We start from the raw sequence: 26716 nt of genomic DNA on the forward strand, positions 1-26716 counted from the left end.
AAAATTTCAGCCTTGCATTTGGAGTTGCATGATTTTTCAGGAGTGATAAAGCAGCTCTGCCAAGAATCAACAGAGATATCTCATTTCAGGTTTGAAAATTTGAATTTTAGATCCAAATCAGCCAGGAATGCTTCGCTGGATGAGGCTGAAGTGACTTGCCTGATTCATGCAGGAAATCATTAGCAGGATTTGGGACTGGAATTCCTGGCTGTATGCACAAGCCATTTCTTAGACTATGCAGCCTCTAACACTACTTTTTCCCTGTGTGTTATATATACACACATACACACACACATACACGTATATATATAGATAGATTAAATCTCGCTGAATAAATGTAACTATGGATCCTGACCATGTTCTGTATCTTATTTTCTATGGTGAATGCCTGTTCCTCTGTCGTTGTCCAGAGTTCCTGTCTGCGACACATTGCATCCATGCAAACACAGCAAGGGACATTGGTTTGTGTAGGGATGGATACGTGGAGTTAGTGCACAGGTCATGGGAACTCAGAAGCTGCAGGGACATGAAGGCTGGGTGAGCAAGGAAAAGGGCTCAAGCCTTTCCAAGCACTAAACTTCCCTTTCGCCCTCAAATTTAATCACCTAAGGTATGATAGGTGTGTGTGCCTGGGCTGCTTCTGAGCAAAGAAACAGTGATGATCCGAGTTCCTGAGAAGCCTGAGCAAAATCTTCTCTCCTCCTAATGAAAGCCACCTAAGTGCTTGAAAATACAGATCAAATTTAGAACAAAACATATGTTCCTAGGATTTCAGAGTATTTCATATACACATTGACCTACTAGCAAAATTCCCAAAGGCATCGTGTTGCCAACTACATAACAGCACAGTTTTTTTTTTTTCAGCCACAATAGTACAGGAAGATAAAATACACATTCTAACACACAACAGATCCCCCAAATATACCACAAAAAGGTCTCCAATATTTCATCAACTCAACTAGTCCCTCCCTTCCCTACCCCAACCAAAATGAAAAATAAAATATGTAGTTCCCTTATGGTGCAATTAGAAAAAAATGCTCACTTACAGAGAATTTTCAGTTGAAATTAGATATAAAAGAGTAAACATAGCTAGTACATATTCAGTTGGCCTTTGTCAATAGAAATCTGCAGATGTCTCTGTAGTTAGTAAAAGACATTTAGAGATAGCTATAAAAGCACCTACAGTGCGATAAATAAAAACAGCAGGATTAAGAAGCACTGTTTCTGCTGCTTATTTCCAGTAGGTTCAATTATTAGTTTATGTTACCCCTTTCCCCACCCCGGCCCCCAAAAGATCTAATTTCTTTTTCTTTTTCTCATTATAATCCGTTTGTATCTTGACCACTGTGGAGCCTCAAAAGTAAAGCACTTTTCTGACAGCTGGCAGTTTTCTACTCAGTCACTCCGGAGCCGAGGAGCAACAGAGCCTTATTCCCTGACATGAAAACAAAACAGAACAAAACAGATAAAACCACTGACTTAGAAATCGTTCGGAATTAACAGCAGCATGTTGAGCCTAAAGGACGTTGCTTCAGAAAGCTTGCACCGAGTTTCTCCGGGGTGCAACGCAGTGGGGTTAAGGCAAGTATGAGCTGTACAGCCTTCAGGGCAAACAACGTGCTGTCCAGTGACTTCCATCCAAGGTCATCCTGGCCATCCAGGTCATTACGTTGGCTAAGCAGACTCGATGCGGCCAGGAGGGCGAAAGGGCTCCAAGAGTTCCCAATGGGGTGGGTTCATGTCTTAATCCATATGCGCAGGAGCGGTGGTGGCCAGGGCAAGGAAGAGCCAGGAGATGGCACCAGTGCCTCTGCTCTGACCCTCTGTCACCTGGTTGTGGAGGGCTGGGAGGCAGGAGGTCCAAGGTGCCAGTGCTGGGCATCTCCCTCTCTACCTGGGAGAAAGAGGGGCTTAATGGGCCCCTTGTCTTTTATCTCACTGTTCAATCAGCCTTTTTTATTTTTATTTTTTTTTATTAACACAAAAATTGGATTTTTTTGCTCCTTATAGAACCTAGGGGGCCATCCTGAAACAGTTTCTTAGTCAGGTCCTCCAGCCGCTGTTGAGCAGTCCCCATGTTTACTTTGACCTATGAGAGAGAGGAAAATAAAGATATTTTTAATCCACCAGAGACACACCAGATCACCGCCCTGCAGCTCCTGTGCCCCTCTGCAAGCAGGTGTAAGCAGCCAACTGGATCACATACAGGTGGGATGAGGCCAGCAGACAGGAAATGCTGTTTGCTCAGGTGATCTCACTCTCAAAGCAGTGCGCAGGTGTGAGTGCCACAGTGCCTGTAGAACTAACAAGTGCTATTGTTAAACCGACATTTTCAAACTCTACTTTGACAATCTGAAACACGCAAGTTTTTTGTTTGTTGTTAGATAGGATTTAACTGGTGGTTTATTCAAATGAGTTTTGCTCATGGTGTCTGAATTCCACAAACACGAGCCTGGGGAACTCCAACTCAAGGAAACATTATCACAGCAGATTTTTTTAAGGTATGGACATGCTGAGTGTTGTGGTAGATACACATTAGCTCCTGCTTATTTTGCATTTTTCTTCAAGTGAATTATAAAGTAGGTACCTTCAGTTTAGAGTATGTGAAGTCATCTGGACACATACCTATAACTTTAGATTAGGAGACCAGTGTGCTGCAGATGAAAATGCAACAAAATACAACAGAGGAGATGGATGGGAAATACTACTAAGGCAAATGCACACACACAAAAAAATGCCAATTATTTCCTTCAACATTTGGAGGAAATTAGGATCCCTATAGTCAGAAACTACTGCAAAGTAACTACCCTCTAATGAAAAAGTAATACCTACGAATAGTTTTGTGTAGCATGGACATACATAAACAGGCATGTATATATGTGAATATTTAAGTGTTTGAGCATGTAAGTGTGTATGTATGTGCATGACATATATATAATATGTATATATAATGCATGAATCCTCAGACTTCACAGTGTATAAGGCAAGCAAGCTTCACTTCAGGGCTCAACTACTCTTGAACAATTTCTCTGGTGCATTAGACATGAGTATCAGACATGCAAACTTTTCTTTTTTTCCTCACTACTTTTTTTGAATAAACAAGTTTATTGTGAAAAAAGAGAAGAAAAATCTCTCTTCCCTCCCTCCTTGCTACTGTTTCTAGAACAGTGTTCATGCAGTGCAGTCTTGTTACACGACTATAACTATATATTTTTTTCATGTGCAGCAAGGTCAGTGCCATAGAAGAGCTCTTAGTGTTTAGTCACCTTCCTTGGTCACCTCCCAAGAGGTGTCTTGACAATTGACTTCCAACATCTTATTGTGTTCTTGTCCCACTGTCTGGAAATGAGCACTGGCATCTTCCGCGCAGGATGCCAACAAGCTGCTGTTCTGGACACCAGCCGTGGCTCGCTGCGAGGAGGTACACGAGCAGCAGTTCTGCCTAGAAAGCGTATTCGTTTTGAAGGGACTGTCTAGGCTTCTTGGCTTGCACAGCACAGAGCACGCTGTTGGCACTTCAATAACAAAAATAGCCATTTATGTCTCAGGTAGATAAAAGTCATGACAATCCCCCACTCTCCACCCCCAAACCAATGTTTTATTAATATCATATTTTAAAATTGAATATATTTCACTCTTTAAAAATAAGGTGTTTTAAATGTGAAACTGGAACAGTTAATGAGAAGGAGAGCTGTTGCAGAAATTCAAAGCCTAAAACGTAGAGAAAAGAAACAAAGTAAGTCTGATTCTAATAAATCTATGTATTTAAGGAAATAGTAGTCAGAGAGTCACCTCAATCTATAGGCAATACTTCCTTCTTCATAAATCAGTTTAAGCATCAAGCATCTTTCAATAATTCCTTTTTCCTGAAATGTCCTGTTTATTTATGTTAGTTTTACATAATTAATCAAGCTCCATATTAATATCCTGTGAGCATTTACATTGAGTTCAAATATTCTTATGAGTGCTGCTTAACTGCTATTGCAACTAAAAAGTCAAATTCTTAAATGAAAATAAACAAACCTGACACAACAGAAAAGGAAAAGTGAGGGATCTGAATAAATCAATATACTTATTTAATTGCACACCTAAGTTTGTGCAGGTTCACCATAGCTTTCAAATTAACAATAAGAAGTGCTAACTTTAGCACATAAATGAAAACTGGTTGCAACACGGTGCTGGCGGTTAGTAAGACCTAGCATTCCTTCAGGATAATAATTAAACTGTGCATGTATAATGCAGTTAAACTGATTTTTACTTCCCTGGATATAAATTAGTCTTGCTGGTTTGTGTTGATGAAATTCTTTCACTAGGAATTATCGAATATATCAATTCATCTCTGCAAACAGGATGTCAGTGCTGCCTGAGAGCTACCACAGACCTCTACACATTTCGTGCCATGGATTCAAAGAAGTATGATAACAGTTGGTAAAACTGTGGAAATAATTATTTGGATATAGTTATAGCCCGGATACCTGTGACAGTATGGCAATGGACCTAATAAAGCAGTAGGTTTTTTCTAATCTCTCCTCTACCTTTCTATGCTAAATGATTCCTATCATTTGCTTACCCTCCAGGGATGCTGAGCAGGTGACACTGGCCAGTGTGTAATGTAAAGTTTATTTATTTATTTATTTTTCTCCTTGAGTACCCTGAAGGCTAACACTGATGTTCTTTGGTAGACAAGATCTGTGGGGATCTAAACCCTTCCTCTCAATAAATAAAGCTTTAAAGCACTAAGTATAGGCTGCTATTACAGTATCAGTGTGTTTTGACTTCCAGTACATATTGCTGCAGTAAACACTGCTACAAGCAGATCAAACCATGGCTTGATTAATTTGACATTCAGCTTTGTTGCTCTGCTCTCTAACGGTCTGCCTAAATCTACAGAGCACCTGCAGTGTGAATACATATTCAAGCGTTCCTGATGTGCTTCGTCAGCAAACAATATATAGAAAGGCATTACTAAATGTTAAATAATTACTAAAAGCCTGTTAAGCACAGACTGTAGCCATTCTAGAGAACCTTGTCAAATATTGTACAGCCACAGGAAAACACGACGTATCTCTGACTGTTGCCTGGACATGATTATACTTTTGTGGTTGATTGGACATAATGTCAACTTACATACTGATTTTTGTCTCCAGGCAAGACAGCAAAATCACCTCTACTCTTGTGAGAAGGCAGCAGTGAAATAAGGCAGAATCAGTTTAGGTGGATTCATCGTGTATCTCTCCATCTCAGTTACAAGCTTAAAAATATTGCCTTGTCCTTTCCATAGCTCTAGTGTTCTTTCCAGTCAGTGTGGAGAGGCTCAGTAAATGCAATCTGCTGTTCTGGAAGAAACACTGAGAGCATAAAGAGAATGGGGTAATATCTCAGCTAGAGGGCTCCATATGTTGATGGCAAGGTATAGTATACTGGGAAAGAAATAGGATTAGAATTGTTCTAAGTACCTATGAGCCACACGTAATACAAGGAAGGAAATAACATTTTCTAAATGTGCCAAAAGTACAGGTGAAAAATCTTTACTTGAGCACAGACAGACAGGAAGCTAGAGTTAAAACAGCATTGGAAATATGCACTATTGTAATTGGAGATTATTAAAAAACTCCTAGCAGTGCTCCCAAAGGGCCTGATCTTAAGCATTACCACAGAATCGATCGTTCCACTGATAAATGAGTAAATGCCAGTTCTATGCAAAAATCCACTAATCTGTTAGCAGATTTTCTTCCAGTTACCAGAAGAAATGCAATTATATTCAAGGATAAATAGAGTATGTTGGATGGATGTTATTTGCCTGTATTTACTTCTTTTCCTCAAAATATATATTCAGAAGAGAAACAAAAGAAAAAAGTAAATATCATCCCCTTGTGAACTATCACATGCTGTACTTGTGTCATGTAGGCAAGCGATGCTCAGGAAAAAGCAATTCAAAAGACTGTAGAAGTGAGTAAGATTTATCTGGGGAGTCAGGACTGCTCTGAACTGCACCTGGCAGGCACACAAGAAATATTGGGAGATCATTATTTCTGGGCCCAGTCTGTGGCTGAGTGTAGGCTCCAGCTGTGGGCATGTACCGAGATCCAGTTTTCTCATTCGATTCCCAAATATATCAGGCTGCATTTCTAGAGAGTCGATGGAGTTGTCACTCTTAGAGGTAAAATACAATACAATCTTCTATTTGAGCAGTACCAAAAGTGATATGTTACTATAATTTTTTAAAAAGTGAAGAACTGCAAATGAAGCAGGTACCTCACTCAATACATTTGTTGGTGTGATGAATGCTAAATGCATCTACTAAATGTATCAGGTTGCTGAACTTTTGGTAAGTCTTAAAAAAATCACTTTTATATATTCATTTTAGTCAGATCTGACTAGTTTTTACTAAAGCATATTATCCTTGCCTTTGAGTAGAACCTGCATGAATGAAAACGGAGTAAAATCAGGTGAGATCTCAGTGTTATTTAAACAACTGTGACACATTGTATCCTGCCTTAAGAAATCATTATCATGCAACAGAAGGGTAATGTTGCTGCTTAAGCATAGCTTGAATTCAGTCTGTCAAAAAGGCTTCTGCCTATTCTGAATTTTTAAGTCACATCATCCTTCAGTTTAATGATCCTTTAATATTAGCCTGGCACTCTGCAGAATATCTCAGAAGTTAAGTACTTACATATACATGGGCTGTAGCTGTAAATGCGATGTCTTCTGTGGGCCTTGATAGCCGTAAGAGTCAAATCCACCTATAAAATCAACTGAAGAGGGGGAGAAATAGCTTTCATTAGCAACGTCTTTTCAGAGCCACCCAACACACAGACTATTTTTGATGGACCTCTTAATAATCTCTTAAAATTAGACCATCTAATTTTAAAATTAGACCATCTAATTTTAGAGGTGCAAAAAGGGTAGAAATGAAATAAAAAAGCAAAGCCTCCAGAGTAATGATTTTAAATTAATCACAGGAAGACAACAAGGGATTTATAAAAGCCATCTATCTGTCAGATAGAGCTACACATTGCTCTCTTTCAACTTGACCACGTCACACAAAGCAATGCTCTATTCAGATATTACAAATGCTACAAAGTATTTATTTATTGGCATGAATGCATTGCCTCTGACTGTGGTTACCGTGTCAGGCTTGCTGACATACTGTGGTGCAGAGATGTAGGGGAGAAAGCACATTGATCCTTCTCGGTTTGAGAGACAGAGGTTTCTCTGGTTCCCTGCTCTGACATTTGGGTTGAAATGCACAAGCAGAGGGCTGGAGCAATTTATCTGAGCTTCAGAGCTGAGACTTCACAGATCTAAGGAAAGCAGCATTTCTCTCAAGACACCGGAGGTCTGTAGGAAAGTTGGAGAGGGATGTTATTAATTCACACCACTGCCAGTTCCCAGTGGTCTTCTCATGTTTATTTTAAGCAATTTCCAGGGTGATTCAATCTCCTCTGAGCCTGAGACCCCTGCTTTTCTGTTGAAGCACATTCTTCGCACTGATAAAAGTCTGCCCTTTGCTTCCTTTGCACCAGCACCCAGGTACTGGCTTTGGGGGGTTATTTGTGGGCAACTCTCATTCCTGAAACACTGTCTCTTACATACCAGACGTGAATTAAACTTTACCGTGAGAGAAAAAAGACAAAGAGTTCAATACAGACGTGCCTTCTTCACAAGTCTGGGCACTCCTACTACCAGACCAGCTATGTGTACATCAGAAGTGAAAAAAAAAGAATAAAAAATCTCTAGTATCAAATAATTTTTTACGGATCTAAAGTAAAGTAAAATTCACACAAAAATTCATGAAACTTTAATTTACAGCCCTTGATTTAAGAACTTTCACAGTGGATGGAGTCCTTACTACTTGCATTTATGAGACTACTTTATCCTAAGCTAGCTCTCAATGTGCTCCACACTGAGCAGTGCATTCAGGGGTGGTCCAGGAGTGCCAAAAAACCCAAATTCTTACGCCCCTGTGTCTATCTTTTTTTTTTTTTGCAAGCAAATAGCTACCAGAACACTAACCTGGACAGCTGGGATACATCCCCATTGCTAACACGCTCGTGTTGAAACTGCCTTCTACCTTCTTCCCTGGCCACAGGGGAAGGAAATTTTCCCAAGGAAGTCGCTTAGTCTGTCCTAGGCTCTGTGTCAGTATTAAAAATACCTGTGTCCCAGAATGATGTTTTACTAAATTAATCCCTGACATATCTAATGAAGGAGTTCCTATAGTCTATCTCTGTTGCCTCTCCCTCTTCCTAACTTACTAACGTCTAATTTAAATTTAATTTCCTGTAAATTAACTACTTCTCTACTTTTCGTCTTTTCTCCCAATAGACACAAAGACAAATGAGCCATCTTTTTTTTTTTTTTTCTTTTATAACCAGTTTTAGCATTTTTTGAAAAGTATTTTCAGGTTATCTATCTTTTCTAGATTTAAGCCCAGTTACTTTTTTCAATTTTGTCTCATGACCCATATTTTCCAAACCTTTACATTTTCTGTTTTGATCCTTCCTCAGACCACTTATATTTCTTTTAAAATATGATGCACAAATCAGGAATAATTGGTACGAATTGCCACATAGTTCTTGGATACAATATGTTAAATAGCAATTTTTAACTTTTTTTTTCACAATAGCATCATACTATTCATGCTTAGTGACCATGCTGTGAGACCAATATGCCTCAGCTCTTTCTTTTTTATCTTTATACAGAGGTATACATATATATATATGTAAAAGAGGAATACATATGTATATGTATACGTACATATATACATACATATATATATATATTTACTTTTTGCCACCAGTGGTAGCGTAGCCAGTTAATTCCTATTTTGTCTGAATATATATATGTGATTTCTCCTTCTCCCCAGGAAGCTATTTGTATTCTTTATAGGGTTTCATCTTCTTGATTTCAGGCCACTTCTAAAGATCATTTGAGTTCTAATCCTATCTTCACAAGTACTTGAATTCCTTCCAATCTGGCTTCATCTTAACTTTTTTTTTTTTTTAAATATGTATATATATAAGCATTCTTAATGTTAACCAAAATAATGAAGAGAATTTTTTCACTACTAGGATCGCACTGGGATCCCATTTGAAATGTCATCCCAGCTGATTGGTAATCGAATCTTATATACAATTCTGAATACAACTAATGATGATTTTATTTGATTGTGCTACCCTGACTTGCTTACAAAAATTTCTTAGGATCAAAGTCCTGGTAAAATCAGGATAAATCCCATTTACGTCTTCCTACCTATGCAGTATCTATAATCATCAGAATAACTTTAGGACAACATAATCATGTCATTGGAAGCATATTAAGTTTATAAGCTGAAATGAAGAATTCCTTTTGGATTATTGCTGAATGAAATGCTAGGCTGGGAAAAAAAAGTCTTATTCAAATGCAAATATCACTGCAAAAAGAATGGAAAGGTTTTGCTTTAACTATGGTTTGTTGGATTTTGTCCAATTTTCCCATTTTTTTCCCTCTTCCTGACCTCTGCCAAGACAGGTCCGAAAGTATGTGTGTTGGACTGAGTGTTCGGCAGGTGTCAAGTTTTGCCACTTTATGGAGCTTATTTGCCTTGCTTTGCATTTTTGTGAGCTTCCCAAGAGCCTTCAAGCAACCAGTAAATCATTATTACAAGTTTTTGGACATGCATCCTTGGTTTGGCAGACATAGAGTGTAATGTCTTAAGGGTGTTTTTGGGGTCATCTTAAAAAAAGCTAATCTAATATATTAATAAAAAGATTTCTGGAAGTGAAAGGAGTTTGTGGGCACATGAGAAGGATGGGTGCCTGTGTTTTCTGTAGGCACTGTGTCTTTGCTCTGTTGCACAAAGTGAACACAAAGTGTTAACAAGCCAGATTGTAAAGCGACAAACAGGACGGGCTTGTAGACACATTTCTGCTTTAAGCTGACAGTAGAAGATCCCACGTGCATAACCCGATGATGGCAGGGCAGAGGATATTATTGTGACCTTGTAAAAACATATAGTGGCTTCTTACACACAACAACAAACTTTGCAAGGTTGGCAAAGGAGAAGGTAGATAATAGAGTGGGAAATCCAATGCAAAAGGATTTCAGTACTTTCTCTGCAGCAAGTTTTCCTTTTCTTCATGGTGGCAATTTCTCAGTTAGCACTGCAAAGCCTGTGGTGCCCAGACTGTGTTAAAAGCTCCCTGTGGACTCTGAGCCAGTTTCTTAAAGCATGCAAAATGCTGCCCTTTCTGAAGGCATTTTATCCTGACTGTGCCTGAAAGGTCACTAAAAGTGTCATAGAACTGATATGTTCCTGGCAGCAGTAACATGAGATGAATAAAATAAGGCTTATTAGCGGAAGTGCTACAGATGCTTCCATTTTCAACCTTATCCATCAAACACATTTTTTGACTACAATATTTTACGTTCATCTTACATGTCACTGTTATCAGAACTGCCTCTTTTGTCATGTTTTGCCCTAGTAAAAGCACACATACATATATAAACAAATACAGGATCTTGTTCATTTGAAATACTGGCTGCTGAGATGCTTATTTCTCTAGCTGGGCTGCCTTAAATATGATAATAGCTGTGCTGTTTATATGTAAAAACTGCAGTAAGAAATTCAGCCCGGGTGTTTTCCTTCTTTGCTGGTGTTAAGGGGATTATTACGCGTATGACTGTGGTTACCACTGTATCACAAACATTTTTTGAGACATATGGCTCAAAACAGGGCATATTTTCTATTGCTAAGTACCCACAGGGATGTCGTGTTTTAGCCTCTGTTCACAGTCACAGTTCCTGCTGTCTCCAGTGTATATCAAGACAGGATGAGAGGCATAAATGTGTTTTTCATTTCTGATTTCTGGAAGTTATGGTGTATAAAGGGACTGAGATACACTTGCACAAAAGAAGATCCCATTAGCACGGATGTGCATATGGGAGAAGGCACTCTACAAAGCTAACACCAAGAAGCAGTAAAACTCAAACCAACAGATGGACAAAGAGAAAAGAAAATGTGGAATGAAAGTAACAATATTCTCATGTAGAAAGCAAACGGAAAGATTCTGAAAAGAAATCAGAACACTGGCTGCTATTCTCCTCATAGAAAATTTTCTCTGTAAAATACAAATATAGAAGAATAAAGATTCAAGTCCTCAGCTAGTATATAATTTTATAGCTTCAGTTACTTCACTGAAGCAGTGATAATTTATATTAGCTTAGGATCTGACCCAAAGAGTCATTTAGGGCATACGGGTATAGAAATATGACAGACATTATGGGTTTCCTTACATTTTAGCAGGCATGCAAAAATCGGTGTAGACTAGATATGAAATAATTTAGAATTCAGGAAACAGCAGGGGAAAAGTGGCTTTATTTGTAATGAAAATGAAAAGGAAAGGTTGGGAAATAGCCATGTACATGGCCAGCCTGTGACCTCCAGCATGGATGACTTCTTGTCTGCTTTCAGATCCTCTCCTTTTTCAGTCTCTTTGCTGTTACTGTTTGTCTTCCCAACACCCCCTTTCCTGCCCTTGATGCACAAGGCCATACCTCTCACTGCAGTGAATATATATTGCCAACACTCAACCCTGGCTTCACCACAACATCCGCTTCCTGCCCACAGCTCCTTCTTTAAAAGCGAAAATGCCTCTGGTAGAAATTCAGTAACCTGTCTGACTTCTATCACTGATTCCTCCTCTCTCCCTTCAATTCTTCCATCTCCTTGTTGCCTGGCCCCTCCAGCTCTGTTAGTTGCATCCAAGAATCTCCAATCACCTCCTAGAGTGCTCCGCTCCTCCTGCATCCACTTCTTTCTTTGCATACAATTTCTCTCAACTTCTAAAGCTCATAATATAGTCCTTCTTTTCTCAGCCCATCAGTCTGAGAACATCCCTCCCCCTTTTTTGCTTCTTTTTCCCTTCTCTCTTTTCATGGCCACAGTTTTCTCTTGTAAAACTTTCACTTCTTCCACTGACTCTGACCCCAGCCTTCATCTCACACAAACACAATCTCTCCTGATTCTTTTCGTGCATTCCCCTCCCAGTAAATCCTTCTTAAAAAACAAACAATCAAACAAAAAACAATCAAACAAAAAACCCTACAACCCAACCTTTATCCCTGCTTGTCCCATTTCCTTTTTCTCTCCTGATAGCTTCAAACACTTTTTGGAGCTACTTTCCTCCATTTTACTTCTCGTATGCTGACCCTCACACTTAGCCTGGACTGTAGTCTGATTACCTGCTCCTATCCAAATCTGAGTACTGGTAGTTCAGTGCTCACAAGTGCAACCTCCAAGAAATGGTGCTTTCATGGTTTTACATTGCTTGACATCTTGGTAGGCCATAAGTACATTTATGAACCTGAAGCACTAAAATATTATTAAAGATTTATATTACACATAGTCAAGATTTAATAAGTGCTAGTTACCAGGGGAGCATGTGTGCATGTCCACATGGATGTTTTCTGCAGATGCATTTCACAGCCAAATATATTTCCCATGTGATATTCCAAACAGAGAATATCTGGTATCCATGTGATACATTCAACACGTGCAGAATTAAACTTCCTGCACATTGGCTGAGGAAGCCAGAGATTTGTTCTTTCTGGACTTGGGCCTCAAAACTGCAGTGATTAAACTTCACTGCCACATCCAGGCACTCTATTGCACACATAGCTGGGAGAGAGGAGAAAAAGCAAACAAACCTGGCTAATGGCTAATAATTTCACTGAAGGGACTGTTGCTACAGAAGTGAATAGCTGAGGCAAGAGAGAGTTGTGCTCTGATGCTGAAAATTAGAAATAACCAGCCAAATTCGGGAAAAAAAGAAAGAGAAGTGAAATAAAATTAGGCTTGGTTTTATTAACTTTGGAAAAGACATACTTGGAAATATCAGTAAAATACAATTTGGAAGAAAAGTATAGAAGAACACGTGGGGACATTCATGCTCCTGCAGCTTTGCCAGTTTCCCACCACTCGCTCACCATCTGGTGAAGAAGTTCCAAACCCTTTAGTGCTCTAGCTTTCACACGCTGTGAGCATGGCCTGGTGGCAATAAGACAATATAGCACACAAGAGGAGGGTTGTGTGAATACATCTCCGTAAAGCTTGTTTACAGTGATAATCAAATGTTATTGGTCTTTGGGTTGAGTATACAGCAATATAAACTCACAAAACAGGATAGAGCCGAGTATTGAGAAAGCAGGGAAAAGGAGAATATCTGTCTATAAAAAATGTGTCTGACCCTAATGATGGGACAAAGGAGGAGTCTGAAAGGGGTTAGACTTGGACACATGTTCCAGTTTTTGCAGAATAGTATGTGCTGCATTTCTGCCAAACAGACACTGACTGTCTCTTAGCTCACTCCACCTGTGTGGCGAAACTAAAAGCTCAGCTTTTAAATTGCAGTTTCCTGACACTTCTGAGCCTTATAATGTCCTCAAGAATAGCAAGGGAACACAAATTTCTGTTTCTTCACTCAAGTTCTGTAGCACTGACATTATCACAGTGCCATTTATTTACATAATAGCCAAAGGATTCTCTCATTTTTTCTATCACTGGGGCTTTTTTCTCCAGATTCTTCTCCTACCATGTCCTTGGATAAGGTATCCCTGTCCATGCCTCTGGATAAGGGCCTGCAAGGTGTTCTGCTTCTGTTGATCCCTGGCTCAAAGGGATGATCCTTTAAACAATCCCTTTAGAGACCAGATGTAGGATTTGAAATATATGCAGGCAGCTGATATCTGATAAGTGCCACTTGGTGGCACCACCTGTCTAGAGTTACACTCAGGGGTTTTGACCTGCTTTGCCCATTGAATAGGGCCAAGTGGGGATGCGTACAGCAAATGCAAGAGGAGCTAAGATCACAGTTGTACTCAGTAGAAGATACCAGAGTGGAAGGTGGTGGAAGCTTGGAAACTAGAGAAGCCCCAAAATGTCTCAAATTCACAAACAGAAAAGGGAATGGGTCAAAGGCAGGGGCTTGGGGCAGGACATGAGGAAGACCATGCTGCAGAGCAATACATTAGCATGACAAGACTGTCCAAGGACAAGAACGGTGGGGCAGGAGCCAGGACCACGGCTGAGCAGAAAGGCACCAAGGTGAAAGCAATCAGGAATAAACAAACACGGGCTGAGGAGCAGGAGGCTGGAGGCTGAAACAAGGACTGGGATAGAGCAGGTAACAACAAGAGCCGTGAGCCAGGAGGAAATGACTGGAGCACCAGCGCGGCAAAGAGAACTGCTGGACTGTAGCTGTCAAATTTGCCACTTAGACCTGATAAACACAGCAAACCACCTGTCAAGCTTATAGACCAGGGAATAAGGCTGCGGCAAGGTAGGTTGCTGTTTGACTGCTGCAAGGCTTTGCAAAGCTTATGCAAACCTGCGGTGGGGCTAGTCCCAGGCTCCATAAAGAGTCGTGCAGCAGAGCCTGTTAAATACCTACACTCAGCTGCAAGAACATTAACAGTCTGCAGATATATCCTTCTTCTAACCCAGACAGACCTGGGCACTGCTGGTTAATAGCCATTTACTTCCACATTTTTATGCTTGAGTGCATAGCAAAAAATATAGCCCTTAAGTAGTTTTTGATTGACAAACTATCCTAAGAATTAAAGAAAATATAGGTTAGGCTGAATTATCATAGAGCTGATAAAAGGAATTGTTAGGAAAAGATTGTTCTGAGCTAGTTTATTGCTAGGGGCAAGTGATAAAGAGATGGAAAAAAATAAAAGAGAGAGGAAAAGAAAATGTCTGGGTCAGTGGTCTCCAAGTGTGACCAGCACACTAATAAATTATAATAAAAGTCATTAATAGGTGCAACAAAGTGGAGAATTAAGGCCCAAATCTATGAAACTAACAACCCAAGGTTAAAGAATACCCATCTAGATATTTAAAAGGAAAACTAAGAAGAAAAAGACGTGCAGGCAAAAAGAATTTAGTACAAAGTCATTTTCCAGACATCTAGGAAACTGCTAGCAGCTCACGTTGGTCCTCTCAGTGGAGGAGGCAAAAAGACAGTGGGCAAGGGTAATTTTCAGGGATGTTGAAAAGGGTTAAAGGGTCGACCGGTAGCATCTTCCATGGTAGACTGGACCAGACAGACACGCAGAGCTCTTATGCACATTGCTCTTACTCGTTTTGCCTGGATATGGGGAGGCAGAGAAAAACAGAACTGAGGCATCCTGGGCAGGCGAGGGGGCTCAGAGTCCGCTGGGGCTAGTGGCCCTCTCTGTCTGTGCTCACTGTAGGTTGGAGTTGGAGGCAGCCAGTGCACAGGGAGGAAGGTCCCTCCAGAGGTCAATTCGGTAGGACTTGCTTCCAAAATCTAGTTTTGAGTTTACCTCAAAGTATTATCAAGTGATGTAAATCTATACGAGGTCTTTCCACAGAATTAAACCAAACAGATAGAATCATAGAATCATAGAATGCTTAGGGTTGGAAGGGACCTCTAGAGATCATCTAGTCCAACCCCCCTGCATACGCAGGGACACCTAAAGCACGTGGCACAGGACTGCGTCCAACCGGGTTTTGAAGATCTCCAGAGAAGGAGACTCCACAACCTCTCTGGGCAGCCTGTTCCAGTGCTCTGTCACCCTCACTGTTAAGATATTTTTCCTTAAGTACCTATGGAATTTTTGGTGTTTCAGTTTCCGGCCATTTCCTCTAGTCCTATCAGTGGCCACCACTGAAAAGAGACCATCACCGTCCTCTGCACTCCCTCCCTTGAGGTACTTATAGACACTGATTAGATCCCCTCTCAGCCTTCTCTTCTCCAGGCTGAACAGGCCCAGCTCCCTCAGCCTCTCCTCATAGGGCAGATGTTCCAGGCCCCTGATCATCCTTGTGGCCCTGCGCTGGACTCTCTCCAGAAGCTCCACATCCCTCTTGTACTGTGGAGCCCAGAACTGGACACAATACTCCAGATGCGGCCTCACCAGGGCTGAGTAGAGGGGAGGATCACCTCCCTCGACCTGCTGGAGACGCTCTTCTTAATGCACTCCAGGATCCCATTGGCCTTCTTGGCCACGAGGGCACACTGCTGCCTCATGGTCAACTTGTCATCCACCATGACACTCAGGTCTTTCTCCGCAGAGCTGCTCTCCAGAAGGTCGGTCCCCAGCCTGTACTGGTGTCTGGGGTTATTCCTCCCCAGGTGCAGGACCTTGCACTTGGCCTTGTTGAATTGCATGAGGTTTTTCATTGCGCAGTTGTCCAGTCTGTCCAGGTCCCTCTGGATGGCAGCGCAGCCCTCTGGGGTATCGGCTACTCCTCCCAGTTTCGTGTCATCAGCAAACTTGCTGAGGGAGCACTCTGTGCCTTCATCCAGGTCATTGATGAATAAATTGAACAGGACTGGACCAAGGACTGACCCCTGGGGGACCCCGCTAGCTACAGGCCTCCAACTAGACTCTGCACCGCTGATCACCACTCTCTGGGCCCTGCCATCCAGCCAGCTCCTAATCCACCTCACTGTCCACTCATGTATCCCACACTTCCGGAGCTTGCCCAGGAGGATGTTGTGAGGGACGGTGTCAAAAGCCTTGGTGAAGTCGAGATAGACGACATCCACCGCTCTCCCCTCGTCTATCCAGCCGGTCATTTCATCATAGAAGGCTATCAGGTTAGTCAGGCAAGATTTCCCCTTGGTGAATCCATGCTGACTACTCTTGAGCACCTTCTTGTCCTCCATGTGCCTGGAGACAACAGCCAGTATGAACCGTTCCATCACTTTTCCGGGGACGGAGGTGAGGCTGACTGGCCTGTAGTTGCCTGGGTCCTCCTTCTTGCCTTTTTTGAAGACTGGCGTGACATTGGCCTTCTTCCAGTCTTCCGGCACCTCCCCCGTTCTCCAGGATCTTTCAAAGATGATGGAGAGCGGCTTAGCTATGGCATCTGCCAGCTCCCGCAGCACTCTGGGGTGCATCCCATCAGGGCCCATGGATTTGTGGGTATCGAGTTTCCTTAGGTGCTCTCTGACCCAATCTTCCTCTACCCAGGGCAAGTCTTCCTCTCCACCCGCTTCTTCTCTTGTCTCTAGGGCCTGGGGCTCTAAAGGACTGCCCTTGGTAAACACCGAAGCAAAGAAGGCATTGAGCAACTCTGCTTTTTCTGTGTTATTTGTAACCAGGGTGCCCATCCCGTCCGCCAGCGGACCCACGTTTTCCCTGATCTTCCTTTTGCTGTTAATGTATTTGAAGAAGTTTTTTTTTGTTATTTTTAACGTCCCTTGCCAGCTTGCCTTCCAGACGTGCCTTAGCTTTCCTTGTCGCATCTCTGCACTCCCTGACTACGTTCCTGTATTTCTCCCAGGGGACCTGTCCTTTTTTCCACATTCTGTATACCGCTGCCTTCTGCTTGAGCATTGCCACAAGCTCCCGGCTCATCCACGCAGGTCGCCTGCCCCCTCTGCCTCCCTTCCTACGCACAGGGATGCACTGTTGCTGGGCGTGGAGGAAGTGCTGCTTGAAAACTAACCAGCTCTCTTGGGCCCCCCTGCCTTCTAGAGCACTAGCCCATGGGATTCTACCGAGGAGCTCTCTGAAGAGGCTAAAGTTGGCCCTCCTGAAGTCCATCGTCGCAAGGCTACTTACAGCCCTGCCTCCTCCTCGTTGAATCCTGAACTCCACCAACTCATGGTCACTGCAGCCGAGGCTACCCCCCACCTTCACATCTCCTACTAGGCCTTCCCTATTTGATAGCACGAGGTCCAGTAGCCCACCTCTCCTCGTCGGCTTCTCCACAACCTGCGTCAAAAAGTTATCGTCGACGCTCTGCAGGAACCTCCAGGACTGCTTATGCCTGGCTGTGTTGTCCTCCCAGTTGATGTCGGGGTAGTTGAAGTCCCCCATGAGAACCAGGGCCTGCGACCGTGAGGCAATATCCAGCTGCCTATAGAAGGCCTCATCAACCTCCTCGTCTTGGTCAGGTGGCCTGTAGCAGACACCCACCACAGTGTCTCCCACATTAGCCTGCCCTCTAATCCTTACCCACAAGCTCTCAACTCGCTCATCCTCGACTCCCAGGTTGAGCTCCATGCATTCCAGTTGCTCTCTCACATAAAGAGCAACTCCACCACCTCGCCTTCCCAGCCTGTCCTTCCTAAAGAGCATATAGCCTTCCATGGCAGCGCTCCAGTCGTGTGATAGCCTGAGCCCCCTTTTCCATTCAATATTCACTTTGCAAAGATTCTCAAATTTTAACACTTCCACTTCTCTTAAATGTGAATTTTTTAAAATTTATTTTTTATTTTTTTATTTTTAAGCCTTCAAACCTTTTGCTGGATGGGAAAGACTGCTTCCTATTCATCTGTGGCAACATCCTGGGAATTTCTTCAATTCATTTGTGGCTTTAGTTGTCAGAACTGTCTCTAGTTTCTACTTCATTTCTACTACCAATTTGAAAAAAAAAAAAGCAAAGTCAGGTTTTGTTATATGCATTGGACTTCATTTTGCTCCCTTCCTCAAGCAATTAATTCATGAGATAACAAGTAATAATTTTAAAATGCTCTGGTATGAAATGCATCTTTTTTCTTTTTTTTTTTTTTTTGGTAAAAAGTTTGTTAACTGTTCACTCCCTTTTAAAATGCACAGATCTTTTCCAATGCTTCTTTGATATGTCCTTCTTAAAAAGACCAAACATGGGTGAGGAATAGTTAAAAAAACAATGTAAGGTGGGTGGATCCCCATAGCTGTTACAATGCATTGATTTTATTAAGCAGTATCCCATTGTGATGAGCTGCTGGAATGGAAATGCTGCTTCCTTCAAGCTCTCTGTTATGTTATTTAGACATCTTTTAAACTCAAGCTTGACAATCCCCATGGGAGGTGGTGATGGATGCAAGGGGAGTGGCAAGGAAGGCAGCGAGGGAGAAGGGGAATTAACATAGATGGAGCCAGCAATGGCACCTTTTTCCCCTGTGCAATTTTATTGATATATTTTGCCTCATACCACATTCTTCTCTCCTAGGGATTCCTTGAGTATCAACTTCATTAGTTACGAAGGCAGCAATCCATAACCAATTTTCTTTTCATGTCAAGCTTGTTCATGTATAAACCCAACCCTTTTGTTGGCAACATTTGCAATTAATCCCACAAACAAAGAAAATGCAAATCGTACAGTCTACCCCAAGCAGCCTTTCTGACTCAAGGCCCTGACCACTATCTATTATACACTAAAATGAATTGAAATTCCCACTTTAAGTCTAACCTAATTTTCTAGTGATAATAGGCATGGATTCCCAGAAGTACTCTGTGCATCTTGATAGTAACATCCTAATTTCCTTTCCTGGTAAATGTTTTAAATAAGATTTTAGCACCAAAGGAAATTAACCTTTAAATTAATTGTAATTATAAAATGCCATCACTGATTTTGTCTTCAGACTAATTACTTGCTATTATTTAAACAAACTGCACCTCCTCAGAGCTTTAAGTTTGTTTCCCTCTCTGCACCGCGGAGCCAAATGATCGTGGATAAGGCTGCATATTTCTGCCAGGCCCTGTGACACCGGGACTGCTCAGTTCTATTTGCATGTCAAGTGTAGCCTGTTTTAGTTGTCATATCTCCCTGTCACAGCCTTTCCCCCCTGTGCTTCAGCCCAGTGCTCGGCTGCTCAGACATTTTTGGCATGTGCTTTCTAGCTAGTGGCTGAGCCTTCTGGGATGCAGAGGGACTATGTTCTGCGTCAGTGAGAATGAGATGCTAAACACCAGCTTCTGTTTTTGTAAAAGGCTCCTTCCAAGACACGACATGACTGGAAATAATGACGCGGGAGCCAGCTATTGCTAAGAGACATCTTAGGACGTTTCCTCAATGTTCTTGGTGGCACTGCAGTTCTGCAAGCCTGCTCTTTCTAGGATGACATATATGAGGCAGTGGCATCGATTTCAAAGGTCTTGTTCTGCAGCATCCTGACAGGTGAAGGCATCCTATCTCCTTCCCTTTGGCTTTCTTATTTCGCGTAGCAGTCACCCCACTAAATGAAACAAGCAAACAAAAAAGCTTCTAATTTAGCCGTGGGCTGTAAATTGGAGAGTAAAAACGATTTGATAAATTTCAAATGTAGCTACAGCTTTCGTAGTCTCTTCATTGAATGACTTGGGAATGACCGGTTCAACAGCTGGAGAAAAACTGTGTTTCAGATATTGGCTTTTATTTCTTCCTAGGCTTGTTTTTTCAAGGCTTCCTTAGACTGTCTAGGCTTGTTTTAGCATTAACCAGACAAATTAGACTAGTGATTCATCCCACTGGGAGAGAGGTGTCTAACACAGGGTAAATTGTTCTTTGGAGTTACCTTCCTGTTTCTATTGACTGCCACAGCAAACTCGATCATTAGTTTAAACTACAGTCCTAATTATATATGACTTTAGTCAGGTGAGATGAATCCCATCCTTGACAATTTTGTGTCATCATGGAGGGGCCAAAAAACGCAGATGTGCTTCTTCTGCTGACACTGCTATTCCTTTATGGTAGATTGTGTTTCTGTTATTTTGAGGACATAAAGATGCAGAAACTCCCTCCTGAGAACAAGATTTGTAGTATTTCCATATACGGTAAGGAGGGCAGGTGGTAAAATCTTTGCTAGCATGGACAAGGTGATCCTGAAGACAGGATGATCATTCAATGTTTCACAATACAAAAATAAATGGTTGGTTCCCCAAAAAAGGAACAAAATGTATAGCTAAGGAACTCCTCCCCACAGAATGATGCCTTTGATAAAAATGTTATTAGTTTGTAGGCAGGCGCATATGTTCAGGAAGAAAAGCCCAGTTAAAGACAATGAGATAACTTCTGTCTAAGGAAGTCCGTGAACCTCAAGGTACTAATAGATGTTTTTTTGTGTGGGAAATATCTGTACGCACTCACTTTGTTCTTAGATGCCTATATGGCAAATATATATCTACGTAAGCATTAGCTGCTCCTTCTGTTGGACATAGCATACTGGGCTAAAAGTATCTCCCTCCTTAGGTTTTGTTAGGCAACTGCAACAGATAACTGTGCATTTGTAAACTGCAGCTTACACAGAGCACAGCTGAGGCATCACCATCCTGCCAGGTGATATCTGCATATTTAATAATGTTTTGAAAAATACTTTGAATTTGCTTTACTAGGGCACTAAGTCTCCAGAGCCGCATTTAAGCCCAGCCTGACTAAAGAGGAGTGGTTTCAGTCAGCTTCACCCTCCCCCTCAGCCCTAGTTTCTGGTTCGTTCCTGCTTCATCATCCTCATGTCAGAATTTACAGCCATATTCGCAGAATAAGGCAAGGGAAAGAAAGAAGCAGAATTAATAGTTGAACATTTGCTTAGCAGTTTCTCTGCCTTTGTTTTAGAGGTTTGAGAGCAGAGATGGAAGCAGAGGTATTATTTCTTTGTAATGTCTTGCTAAGCAGATTGTGAAGAGCATTTGGCACAGAAATAAAGTGATACCTGAGCACATTCTGCACTTCAATAGTATCTTTCATCCCAGAAGCTCAAAGTTATGAAGCAACATGCCTGTGAGTTTGTACCTATCATTATTTCCCATTTTAAATATGGGAAACAGAAATATAGAGAGGCTAAATAACCTGCCCATAAGTGAAAGGAAGTCTGTAACAGAGGTAAAAATGAAATATTTTTCTACCTATCCCATATGCTTGTCAAAATTCATATCTTCAAAATTAATGAACTTAATGTCTTTTAAAAGAAAATCTCTGCCACTACCTTGATACATCCCAGGTCAGGCATAGGACCCCAGGATGGATTATTGCTTGGCACTGAGTATATTGCCAATTGCTATGCTGCATTGCTCACTGGTAGATATCCACTGTCCAGTATCCTTAAATGTTTTTCATTTTTGAGGGAAAAAGAATGAACCTTGAATGCATGCTTTCACAGAGGGGAGTAAAATCATTTTAAAGGGTTGTCTAGAGATTAGTACTATGTCAGATGTCCCCAAAAGCTGAGCTCAAGAGGATATGAAGAAAAACATCTATTTAACCTGTCTGTAATTTCTTTTGCTTTGCAGTTTACCTGGAAACAATGACAAGAGAGAGGGAGAAAGGGTACCTGCAAGCTGGATCCCTGCAAGCACCCTGGCAGTGCCTTGTGGTGCTCTAGGAGCAGTCAGACAAATCATATTTCTCTGATTATCTTGATGTTGTGTTATGGTTAGTGAATAAAGATTTTTTTTCTCCTATCTGGGACTGCAAAATAGCCTTCTGAATTAGGGTCTCACTTTGAGACATGTACTAAACTGGTAATTTTTGATAGTAATTTGGGCTGGGGTGCCTCCCTAGTTTGGGCAGTCCTTCTAATAACAACCCAATCCTTTATCTATCAACTGGATCTATACAGAGAGGGCTGAATTGCCACTTGGGTAACCAAGGTTCCTTTTTTAACTGCCTACAGACAAAAAGCCCTAGGAAGATGTTGCTTTATTGCTTATATTCCAGAGTTTTCCACCAATATCTGCATATTTAATAATGTTTTGAAAAATACTTTGAATTTGCTTTACTAGGGCAGTAACAGCTTATAGCAGGGAGCCAAATTGCTAGCGAGGAAATGCACATTAAATGAACATTTCAATGTTATTAAAAATAATGTGCAGCCTTTGAAAAACGGAGGCCTAATACAATTTTGGAAAACAAATGAGGAGCTCTGATAAGTTTACAGCTGCCGAATGCCTCCAAGTAATGATAGCTGTCGACATTTTCATGCTTTATTTTTAATTGCTGCAGCTAATAATGTTAATGAGGTAAGGATGACAATAGCTTCGTCACTGCAGCAGCCCGAGCGGGAAGGAGAGTGTTAAGCAGGCGGGCGCCCTGCCGGGACCCGTCCTCGCTCATCCTTCCCCAAGCTCCAGGCTGCTGTGTCCCTGTGCAGCCGCAGGGAACACGATGCAGAACAGACCTTTGGGAGGGACAAACTGCCAACAGCAGAAGGAAATGGGGAAAAAAAACACCCCTGTGTGATCCCTGGGGGTGAGTGATGCTCTGGCCTGGCCTGTGCAGAGCATTGCTCGGGACCGTAACTGAAAGGAAAATCGCTTCCTCTTTAATCCTCAGTGCAGAATTAACCAAAAGCTTTTTTTTTTTTTTTTTTTTTTTCCCCCTCAGGAAAGCTAGCGCTTGACTTATACTTTGATTTAGGGCCTGCTGCCGGATTCATTTGGTTTGTGAGTAATTTAAACCCCTGCATTTGCTGACTCAGTCTTAGTTATGACCCTGATTTGATCACTGTATTGTTCCCTTCGTAATCCTTTAGTGGGGTTACAGCAGGTTAATCTCAGTGAAATGTTTGCTTAATTCCATCCTTGCTCATTTGTTCTTTTAATAAAATCTTATAAAGAACGGAGAAATGGTTATTCGTTCAGCTTGTACCAATTACTTGGGAACAAAGCTCATTCAGCTCAAGTAGCTTAACAGCAACTTGGTTTTGTTTCTTGCAGGCGAGGCTTTACCCTGATGGAGGCTGAGGCACTTTCTCAGCTCTCGAGCAATGCTCGTGTGTTGCTCTGGTTAAAATCTGCAGCGTGCCCCTGCCTGGCACCTGCAGCTTGCTCGGCTTCTTTTCTAGTCTCACCCGTTACTGCTCATCTCTGCTAGGCTGCGTGTTCCTGCCCTACCCCTTCTTCCCCATCTCTTTGAGGCTGTTGCTCCCATAACCCGTTAACAAAAAAGAAGAAATGAGTTTTCCTTGTTTCCTTCTTTATTTTTTTTCTCCCAAAGAGCTATTGACAGTGATAGCATGTCAGGGTAGGGAAGTGAAAAAGGAGACTGGGAGTAGAAAACACAGTTAGCAGATCTGAACTGACCTCAGACGAAAGGCTGGCACTAGCAAGAAGCTCTCGCAGTGGCTCTGCTGAGGGCTCTGGGGCACCTCTCACTGCCCCTGAAAGCAGCTCTCTTTTACTCTTGCTTGTTCTGCACGGGACAAGCCCATCTGTGAGCATGCTGAGGATGCTATGCTTCGGTGTCTTCCCTTGCAATATAAATACTAAATAACACAGAATCTGTAAGGGATACATTATTTCCCAGAAAGGAGCAAGAGAAGTCGTGTGTTGCCAAAAGGGAGGGAAAAGGCAAGAAAACATTTTTCTTTTCCTTTGGAAAAAGAAAGAATCCAAAATGCTGCCAGAGCAGGGTGTCTTTATGGGCTCTCAGCCCATAGCGGGGTGGATGGCTGAGCAAAGAAAGAGCTAGGAACATTGGATTCTCTGCTAAATGCAGCCTCTCGTTACAAATTAAAACTACTTTAATTTTATGAGACCTTGAGGGGCCAAAGTGAGATTGGAGAGTTATTATATTGTTGGAATGACTTGGTCACAGAGTTCACTCTTTTTCCTTTATTTTTTTTATTTTTTACCTTTTCCAGCCAGGCTTCCAAAACCCACGAGAGGTGAAATCTCTGAGTGGCTGCTCATGCTGAGACGGCTCTTGCCCGAGCCCTTTGCGGAGGCTCTTGCAAACAGAGGATGTGGCTCTTTGGCGAGAGAGAAGAGGGGGGTCTGTCTGAGGTGTGCTAACAAAGTAATAAAAGCCTCAAAATCGGCAAGGCAGCCACAAGAGAAGGTTCAGGGAAGCATGACAAGTTGTGGCTTCAGAACAACAGAGAGCTCCCGCAGCAGCGAGCAGAAAACAATACCATATTGGCCACAGAGCTCTGCTGCCAGCAACGGCGTTTTACCGACCACAGGAGAAATCTTTCAAATGTGCTCCGAGCCCTGTGCTTGTTCACTGAGCCAAATCGCAAGTCCCTTCCTCGCTTTTTACTTATATTGTGCCCTAAAGCATTACACAAGACACAAACAACAACAACAAAAAAAACAACAACTATAAAAAAACAAACAAACAAACAACAGATTTAAGTCCTGAGAAGAGGAGGCAGAATTGCATTAAACCAGGTTTCATTTTGGGGGCAAAGAATTGTTGTCTTCCAATCTGGTTGATAGGTGAATTCACCTAACTGCAGAGCAGAACCAGGGCCATATGGCTGGATCACTCTCTAAAAATACAGACATATTTATGACATATCCCCGCTCACAAACTTGTCTCAACCTCCTTTTCACTACCACGTTTCACCTCCACAGAAACACGGATACAATGGAAAGGAGCATAGTTCGGAAGACCTCCAAAATGTGGTTTGATTTCTGCACTAAATCTCCCCTTGATGGCTCACCGTGGCACTGTATTGCCAATAGATTATAGGGTTTCAGCTATTTTCTCCACAGCAGAACACAGAGAGGAACCCCCACCAGGCTTATCAGTGCTCTCCATCAAATAAAAGCCCTTTAGCTTCCTCTTGCAAACCTCTCTCTAGGATTCATGTATATTTTATCAAAGTTGCATGCAGTTTTGATACTTGTTTCTAAAGTGCTTCAGTATAAATCCCAAGATGTCCTGAAATGCTGCAGTGGCCCCTTTTTCAAAAAAAATCAAGGTTAAAGCAGAGAAAAAATGAAATGACTTGGCTCCATAGCATGTATTTAGAGTAAATTCTGCTCAACAGGCTTCTATTCATAATAAATAAGCAGAAGAAACACAAACATGTCTCTATACAAGATCACTTCACTCTTGTAATTGTACCCTGGGAGCAGCAGGAACAAAGATGAACTCCACAGTTTCACCTCTCATAAATGAAGGTCCTTCATGATCTAAAGCTATTTTTTTTTCCAGAAGTGCTTTTACATGCCAAAGTAGAAGTCAACACAGGAGAGCTATATCTTCAGTGATAACCAATTAGACAGAAGCTTACAATAAGGAAAACAAAAAAGTTGGATTTGCCAATAGCTATTTTTGCCCCCCCCCCTTTCTTTTCTTAAGGCAAGCTGCATGGAAAAAATATTACAACAATCTTTTCAGAAGAAAGGAGTGTATATTTTTCTAGATTGTGTTTCATGACTCCTTTGTGTTCTAATCATTTGCGAATTGTAGATCAAGGATGGTCAGCAAGCATGTTCTGGCTACAGTGAAATAAGGCATTTAGGTATAAGAGTCAGCATAGTAGAGGGGTGACTTGAAAAGAAAAAGAAGTCTTTTTTTATGTAATAGAGCTTTAGTACTTACAGCTGTCCTCTTCTTCAGTAATACATTTCACAACATAACAGGCATAGATGAAGCCCGCCAGCTGAAACAGAATGTAATAGCATTAGATATAAAGCAAATATGACAGAAAAAGAGAAGTTGGTTTAAAATAAACAGAAACCGCAGAAATTATAAACTTCGCCATACGGTGTTTGATGGGGCAACGATAATTCTTTACAACAGTTCTTTGCTTCTAATAATGACTGAATTTCCTTATTTTTTTGTGATTCTTTTGGAAGTAGTCAGGAGTTGTTATTTCTTTAAATAAAAAAAAATAAAATTACAATTTAATTAATTAAAATACATTTTGCTTTTTCTTAATTGTTGAAAACCAAATCCCAAGTAGGTCAGTGAATGGAAGGGAGTTTAGCAAATTAAAAGGTATATATTTATGTCAAAATCATATTTACTTGCTAGCAAACCACCCTCTAGCAGAACTCTCTTTTTTTTTTTTTTTTTTAATTTTAGCAGTACATTGCCAACTAAATCTAGCATTGATTCAGTGCCATCATAAACTTGTAGAGGCTTATGCCTCTGCTAGTCCTGCCAAATTCTGTTTGTTGTGCCTAAGAAGTTGCACTCACATTGGAAGCAATAAAACAAATACTGCAGCAGCAGTATTTGCTGCTCATGTGCTTTACATGGCTTCCCTGCATATAGATT

General features: G+C 41.5%; 1 protein-coding gene across 1 annotated transcript in view; it reads right to left on the reverse strand.

The window, feature by feature from the left end:
• Nucleotides 1-3442: 3442 nt before the first annotated feature.
• NKAIN2 (sodium/potassium transporting ATPase interacting 2) overlaps nucleotides 3443-26716 on the reverse strand; it is a 275617-nt gene continuing 252343 nt past the window's right edge. The window contains exons 5-7 of the mRNA XM_088530309.1: nucleotides 26036-26096; nucleotides 6677-6758; nucleotides 3443-3515 (exon numbers count right to left, since the gene is read on the reverse strand). Coding sequence (XP_088386435.1) covers nucleotides 3443-3515; nucleotides 6677-6758; nucleotides 26036-26096 — 216 coding nt within the window. The remainder of the gene's footprint in view (nucleotides 3516-6676; nucleotides 6759-26035; nucleotides 26097-26716) is intronic.

This window comes from Tinamus guttatus, unplaced genomic scaffold, assembly GCF_059628265.1.
Source record: "Tinamus guttatus ecotype Peru unplaced genomic scaffold, ASM5962826v1 Tinamus_guttatus_pri_ptg000366l, whole genome shotgun sequence".
NCBI lineage: Eukaryota > Metazoa > Chordata > Aves > Tinamiformes > Tinamidae > Tinamus > Tinamus guttatus.